This window comes from Ziziphus jujuba, chromosome 2, assembly GCF_031755915.1.
Source record: "Ziziphus jujuba cultivar Dongzao chromosome 2, ASM3175591v1".
NCBI lineage: Eukaryota > Viridiplantae > Streptophyta > Magnoliopsida > Rosales > Rhamnaceae > Ziziphus > Ziziphus jujuba.
In genome coordinates, this window is record NC_083380.1 from 30,352,715 (window position 1) to 30,360,931 (window position 8,217).

At 29.9% G+C, this 8,217-nt stretch overlaps 1 protein-coding gene and 1 long non-coding RNA gene across 2 annotated transcripts; both read left to right on the forward strand.

The window, feature by feature from the left end:
- Positions 1-4,997: 4,997 nt before the first annotated feature.
- LOC107419740 (DNA-directed RNA polymerase II subunit 4-like) lies at positions 4,998-6,987 on the forward strand. The gene is made up of 4 exons (XM_060815068.1): positions 4,998-5,142; positions 6,551-6,659; positions 6,821-6,933; positions 6,977-6,987. Exons 1-4 carry the CDS (start codon positions 5,088-5,090, stop codon positions 6,985-6,987), a joined length of 288 nt encoding a protein of 95 aa, XP_060671051.1. The 5' UTR covers positions 4,998-5,087.
- A 28-nt stretch (positions 6,988-7,015) lies between these two features.
- Positions 7,016-7,882, forward strand: LOC125421349 (uncharacterized). The gene is made up of 3 exons (XR_009635860.1): positions 7,016-7,318; positions 7,420-7,488; positions 7,637-7,882. It is a non-coding gene; the product is annotated as an uncharacterized LOC125421349 (long non-coding RNA).
- The last annotated feature ends 335 nt before the right edge of the window (positions 7,883-8,217 follow it).

Sequence of the window (8,217 nt, forward strand, 5' to 3'; positions counted from 1 at the left end):
TCTTCCTTTCTTTTTCTTATTTTTTTTTTCTTTTTCTGTTTGTTTTGTTTTGACCGTCAATCCCTCATCTGCTTATGTTTTTATCAGAATTCTTAAAGACCAAATGTCTAACAAATTGTGAGGTGCAATTGTTTTTTAGCATAGATGTGATCAACTCAAGCATATGTCGGATGGTCATTGAAGCAACTACCTCAATATGATATTTTAAAAAAAAAAAAACTACATTAGAGGATGCTTTTTAATGAATTCTTCATATTTCACTTCAATCCATATCTTGCAGCTTTAATTTTTCAAGATTTCTCTTATTAATTATTAGATTATAATTTTCTTGTTCGCAGTGTTTGATCAGAAAGCACAGTAATAAGTTAAACAATCCAGCCGCTTTACTAATCAGGATGCTGTAAGCTAGTTCGTGAGTATATCCTTCATTCTCAACAGTCAACACAATGTTCTTCTTTCGACAATGTTGCATAGTTCCAGGACTAGTTTAGCAACCTGTTCCTCAGTTTCAATGTGATTATGATGTCCTAGTAAGTAGTAACTGCATCTTCTTTGGAAAAGATTATGGTGCATGTAGCCAAAAATTTACTTATTTTTTGTATACGTCCTTTGAGTCATATTATCTATAGTTGCTTGTTTGTGTCCTATAGGTCCTTGGAGTCAACTAATGATAAAAGAGCTTGATGCTTTCAGATTTAGTCAAGTCGTCTCTGGGAGGCTTGAAAATGCCAGGACTTAAGCCAATGTATTATCTCCAAGAAAGCAAAAACAAGCAATTAAGAAATAGATGAGTCACCACAAAATAATTCATTTCTTACATCTAGCAAAAACGCACTGTCAACGTCCAACCACACACGTTTTGGTCCCACATTTTTCTTATCACTTGACTTCCTTGAATATATTGATTCACAAAACAAAAAAAGTCAATTTCGGGGCCTATTCCATATTCACTAGGCAAACTTACACAACTCACTTTCCTATACCTTGGACAGAACAACTTTTCAGGACTATTCCATCTTCACTAGGCAAGCTTACCCAACTTACTTTTCCAAATTTTTCAGAGAACAGCTTTAGCAGTCATATTCCGTGCTCTTTTCAAAATCTTACCCGCCTCATGGCATTAGTTCTTTGTTATAACCAAATACGTGGTCCAATCCCATCATTATCTAACCTTAATAATTTAAACTTCCTAGATTTTTTATATAACCAGTTGCATGGTCTTGCTTCTCAATCATTATCTAACCTCATGAATCTTGAGACTCTTTATCTATATCCTAACAAATTAAATGGCACTTTGAAATTTGACATGTTTTTCAGCATGAAAAGTCTTGCATACCTAGATCTTTGTGAAAATACTTTGTCGCTAATTTTAGCAAAGGAAATAAAAATGTAACAAGTTCAAAATTCAAGCATTTAGGATTCAAGTCATGCAACTTAAGTGAATTCCCATATTTTATTAGGCATCAAAATGAGTTGGAGCGGTTGTCACTTGTTGAAAACCAGATCTGCTGTGAAATACCTAAATGGATGTGGTACAAGCATAGACACTTTGGTCAGCTTCAACATTGCAACCGTGAAAATCTAATAGATCCAATGAGTCAAGCATTTGGATTGAAGAAGTTAAGTTTCCAGAGTCAGGAATATATATAACACGTGAGATTGCCATTGGAACTTACATATAGAATTCTAAGGTTTGGCAATTGAAAAACTCCTGTAGGAAATTCACCCTGCAACTCACAATCATAAAGCATTATAGATGTCAAAGAAGTAAAATTAGCAAGAAAATCAGGTACCCTAGATGATAAATCTACTTCACTGAGATCAAGTACTTCTAAATTAGATAGATTTTGTACTAAGCAACCTAAATTGGGACTTTTAAGTTTCGAAAAGATTGAGTCAACATTTTCATTGTAATAGAAAGACAAGTCAAGATGTGAGAACTTATACAAGTGTGAAATTTCTAGAGGAATTTGACCCCCAAAAAAAAAAAGAATGAGATAGGTTGAGATAAGTAAGGCCCAAAAGTTTGCCAATAGCAACAGGAATTTCAGAGGAACTGAAATCATTATCAGCAAGGTTTAGGCTCTGAAGGTGAGCAAGATTGAAAAGGGTCCTGCTGGAGTTGATAGAGCCAAATAAAAAACAACTACTAACATCAAGACCAATCAAATTACCAGTCTCCCCATCACACTGGACGCCATCCCATAAGCAGCAAATACGAAAGCTTCTTTTATGGTCAAGTCATAGGCTATTAAAAGTATTAATGGACATATAACTGCACTGGGACATTGCAGCCTCCAAAGATGACTCGACTAGCTAGAAATAATTTAGCCATTTCTTAAAAGAAAAGAAAAGAAAAGCATCCTACGGTGGTGAAAAATTTGTATGCGTCAATGGTACTGGAGCAGCGGGTACCTCTCCTACTACCTCATTTGAAATTGGCCAGCTCACTTATCTTGTCATTTAATTTTATCTTGGACATTTTTAATAATAAAGTTCAAGTTTGGTAAAAGCCAAAAACATGAAAGATTGAATTGCTAATTAATAGAAAAAGAACTAGTAAAAATTGAAATGGGCAAAGAGGGAATAAATATATAATTGAGCCAATAAAAGATTGTCCCCATTAATTTTCTATTCCAAATCTTTTCCTTTGACATCCAATCGAATCATGGATAACAAAATCAAAATCTAAAAAAATATATACGACATTGAAGTTCGTCGATTAACCTCATTCTTAAATAAAGATTAAATCAAAACAAAATACTAAGGCTTGATTTTACTCTTTCTATAATCAGATCAAAGTGGGTCCCACTTAAAAGAAATGCACAGTAAAATTATGCTTGCATTCGGATGAGATATAGGCAAATAAATCAATTTTTTTTATTAAGAATCTGTTTAACAAAGCTGCTTAAAAGTTCTATATGATGGTTAAAATTTTTTTTAATCAAAAAATATAGATGTTTGGGAATAGTCAACAAATATTTGTTAACCAAAAAAAAAAAATAAAATTGTTTTAGGAAAATTAAATGTTGAATTTTTTATTAAATTTTTTTTTTAATTTATATTGGAAATCCAATAAACATTTAATACAGTTTTTTTCTTTATAATCGAATACTCATTAACTTTTTAAGAAAATTTTTTAAAAATATATATATTATGCAAAACTCAACAACAAAAACTCTAGCTCTATCAAATAGACACTAGAATAAATGGATTTTAATTTTAATTAAAAAATAAAAGATAAATGCCTAATTGGTTTATTGGACTTTCAATTAAAGTGGATTTTAAATGGGCCAACAATCAAGATATACGGTTATCTATAGGTTAAAAGCCCAACAAAAAAGGGTTTTGACTTTAACTCAATTGTATGGACCAGCAGATTTTAAAGGACCTGAAAACAAATTGTCTACTACAAACCAAAAAACCCTACCAAAGACAAATCTCATGGACCTAAAATCCATTTATTTTAGTTTTACATTAAAGGTCTAGGCCTATTTTAAGTTCAAGACCCTGTGATTTTTAAAATCCAAATTAATTTATAGTCTAGACAATTATTAGGGCTATCGATTCAAAAAAATAATCTAATTAAATTAGTTTATTGGATTATTAACTAAATTAAAATTGGGTTTCAAAATTGTTTAATTAAATTAAATTGTCTGATAAATTAAATGGACGTTTTAATATAAAATTTATTGATTTTCAACCTATCAAATCAAATGTCAAATCAGAATATCCAATTGATTTTAAAGGATTATTAATTTCCAAATATTTCAATAGCTTAATAAAATTACAAGGATCACTAAATTTAATAACAATCCAAAGAGGGCTTTTAAATTAATAGTCATATCTAATAAATAACTATTGAAACTTTTACCTAACAATTGCTTTCAAGTATCAAACTATAAATTTATTAACTGACATGTAACTCAATCAAATTAAGAGTTGCTAAGTAATATGTTCAGCAAACCAAGATGTTTTGAGTATCTCTACAAAGTCAAGAGTAGACAGATAAATATTAAAAGATGTTTGCATATGAAGGATACTTTGAAGGGTGTCAACCTAATTGGATGTCTTTTTATTCTCGTGATGCATAAGTCTTTTAGTTTAAATGTAATAAAATTATTTCTTTAAATTTTCTAAATCAAATAACCTAGGCAAATATATTTGGGTTATAAGAAAATCTAAAGTCACCAAAAATATTTTCAATGAACTATAGTCGACTTGATTCCATAAAGGATACTTAGGCAACCTAATCCAACGCTAGGTATAGTTCAAATTTCAAATAAATCATCCAATTTCAAATTTTCATATTTTCAAATTAAACCCACATTTTCCAAATAAACAACAAAATCTTTTTTAGAACTACAAGTGGCTTGATCCATTTAAAAAAGGTATATAGACAGCTCGATAATTCTAACTGAGTGTAATTGGAAAATTATTTTTAAAACCATTTTTAATATATAATTGGAACCAAAGGGTATTCTAAATATTATAATTAAGGGTTATACAGCTTTTAATGAGTAAAACTATAATTTAATAAACTCTTAGGTCTTTAAATAGGGTATAGATGAAATATTAATATGTGAATGTTAAATTTTTCATAGTTATGAATAACCCAAAACTTTGAGAAAGGTAAAGTTTCCTCAAAATTCTTTAATTTCTTCTTCTTCTTTTTTATTTTTTATTTTTATTTTTTGAAGAAATATAATGAACATAGTGGGATGTCTCTTGATCCAAAACTGATCAAACCTAAACATGAAGGTTAATAATACCAATAATCATCGTCATGTACGTGGGCCCTAGGAGCAAAGTAAATTTTAGAAGGACGCCCTCTAATTTTTACTTTTTGAATATATATGCCTATATTTTTTGGAAATTACTTACCACTTTAGGCCATATCAATTAGAGGGAAAACTACTCTAATTAGGGTTTAATATATATATATATATATATTTTTTAGTTCATCTTTCTAAAAGATAACAAATCCAGAAAAAAAAATAATTATAAAAATACTTGTTGTCAGGATTTCCAACTGATTTGCCAAACACAAACATCTTTGATTCTCTTAAAACGAAAAAAAAAAAAAAATGAAGAATGTTAAAGAAGAGGAAGAAGATGCTTCGGTGCTCAAACCTGGTGACGGTTTGTAAATTTGCTTTTCCTCCTTATTCTCATCTCCAATTCTATGTTTTTCTTTTATGAGTTCAATATCCGTGTATATATATATATATATATATTAATAAAATATTAATATGTCATATTTTAATTTATAATTATGTATAATGTGAGGGTAAATTATTCATTATATCTTGCAAAATCGAAGTGGGTCCTCTGCTTTTGATTTTAATAATTTTTGTCGATATTTTATTAAACAAAAAAAAAAAAAAGTTGGATTTAAAGCATTGGATTTTGATAGTCTCTGTGTTAACTTGTAATGACTATGAATTATAATCTTCAAATTGGGATTTGAAGAATGAAAATGACATTCACAAACAATTTCAAACCATTAAATTATTCTCTTCGCAATATAATGAGTGTGTAAAACGCATACATCTCTGTTTATTAGATTCTATTATTTATTTATTTATTTAATTTTCTAAATAATTAATCTTTTTTCCACCTATAACAGACGGTAAAATTTGGCTTTAGATTGTTCTTAAAACTAAACTGGTATCAAAACATTTTATTAAATTGGTTTCTTAATCCTGTGAGCATCAAGCACAGAAGGGACTAAGAGATAGCATTCTTTTATATTTTTTTATTTTTTTTTTGTTTTTTTGAGTTTGCAAAAAACTCTGATGAATAAAAGTATGACATAACTTGAGAGTCTCGTTACACCAAATGTGATTATTTATAAACATGATTTGATTAGAATTTTTGTTTCATGTGCCTCAGACTTGGTGTATTTCTTTTGAAGTATGTATTTGGTTGGAAAGTTTTTCCATGTTAGAAAGAAACAATTTTTGTTGAAACTATTTGTTTAGATTCACTTGCTTAAGAGTTGTTCCTTCTTTCAGTCAGATTTGTTCCTTTTTGTCATATAATAAAAAATCAGGATTCAGGAATGACAGCTTCTGAATTTCGACAATGAGAAGAACTTGGAAATAGTAATAAGAAAAAGAAATTGTAAATTTTTTAACTTTTTTTAACTTCCTAACCTGAACAACCTTACTTGATAATTTTTCTTATAAGGACTAGCACTTTCATGAAAACTCGAATTCATCTAGCAAAATGAATGGACATGTTAAATACACCTTAGCATGTCAGAATCAGATGACAATAGAAACAGTTCATGTCTCTTCCATGTAAATATGCATCCTCAGAAAGTATTATATGATCGAAAAATGATAATTAATTTGTAATTTTGATAACTAGTTTTAGTCGAGAAGCATCTTGTATATTTCCCATCTTCTAGAATTGATATAAGCATAATTGATTGGTCAACAAAAGGAAAAATATGACTTAAACCAAAAGAAATATGTTTTTGGTTTCATTTTTCTGTTTTTTGTTTTGGCTGTCAACCTCACATTGATTGATGTTTTTCTATCAGATTTTTCAAAGGCCAAATGTCCAATGAATTGTGAGGTTTCCATTCTTCTTGTGCATAGATGCGACCAACTCAAGCATATGTCTGATGATTCTTTGAAACAACTTCCACAGTAAGGTTTTTAACTTGTCTATGTTCACCTCATGATGAACTGTGGAATGAGTTCATTACAGGCTGCTTGATTTCTACATATTTCTTTTTTATATCTATCTATCAGATTTTTAGTTATCTCGTCTCAGACTCTTATATTATAGAATCTGATTTCGTGTTCAGAGTGTTTGAGAAAGTGCTGCAATATGTTAAACGTTTCAGCCACTTCACTAATCAGGATGCTGTAAAGCAAGTTAGAGAGTATCCTTCTTTCTTAATAATTTTTCTTTCACACAGTGTTGACATAGTTCCGGGACTAGCTTCCTACCTGGTCCTGAGTTGCAATTTGATCATGCTGTTAGTATGCAAATGCCTTTGGTTTGGTAAAGCTGTCATTTGTTTAGTTACTAATTGTGCATAGCTTGTGGTTGTGGTCTCTGTAGCTAGAAATCTGGTTTGTGATTTTATATCAAATGCTTGACAATTGAGAGAACCTTTCTTAAAGAGAAATCACATAGGATGAGTGGCAAAATTTGTTCAAATAAATTCTTTTATATGTGGTTTTGTTCCTTTCTTTTGTAGACTTGGATTACATATACTTGCAAAAAAGTTGTGTAATTAGCTTTTGTTACTTAACCATATTGCAGAGTCCTTAGTAGATACCATTTAGCATAATATGAGGTACCTTTTCTCATCACTGAAATATGGAATTATAAGATATGTTTTTTGTGTTGAAATAATAATAAGCTTAACTATTACCCTATTTTTATTATACTTTACAGCTAGCTGTGCTTGGAAATCTTTGCCCTGAAACTGTAGAGGAAGCTAATGCTCTTGTGCCTTCTCTAAAGGTAAATCAAATGCCTTGTGATTATGGCTCTTCTTTTGGTACCTTTCGTCTTCATGAACAAAAACTTAGGTTATATATATATATAGATATATATATATATATATATATATACATATATATAAACCAATTTGGATTTCCTAAATTTGCAGACGAAAGGACGAAGCCATGACGATGAAGCAATAGAGAAATTGTTGAATGACCTACTAATGGTAAAGAAATTTGAGTGAGTTTCTCAGAGTTTTCTTTTACTTCAAAATGAATAAAACATATCTAGTTGTGGCAGACTATATATCTTTTGCCTTACTCCATTGCCAATAAGATGTTAATGTTGAACACAGAGTACTTCAGCTGGTTGTTGTACCCAAATTTCAACTTTATCCTTATTTCCTTTGTACTTTTTACCGTGAAGTTCATATTTCCTTAAGCAAATAGCATTACCATTTGAGATCAAATTATGTCAAATTAATAAATAGAAAAGGGCAATATTAGTTCACTTTTTTTTTTTTTTTTTAAGGGATTTAACAGAATCCAAATTTGACAAAAATCGGAAATTTCAAGAGCTCATATGAAAATGTTTTTTGCTGTAACATACTCATAGCCCACAAAACATGGGCCTGGTGATATGGGCCCTAGGCCTTTCTTTTTGACAGGCCCAAACAATGAAATTACCGTTGGACTACAATGGCTAAGATATAAGGAAAATTTGGCCCAATATCCTTGTTTTAAAGGC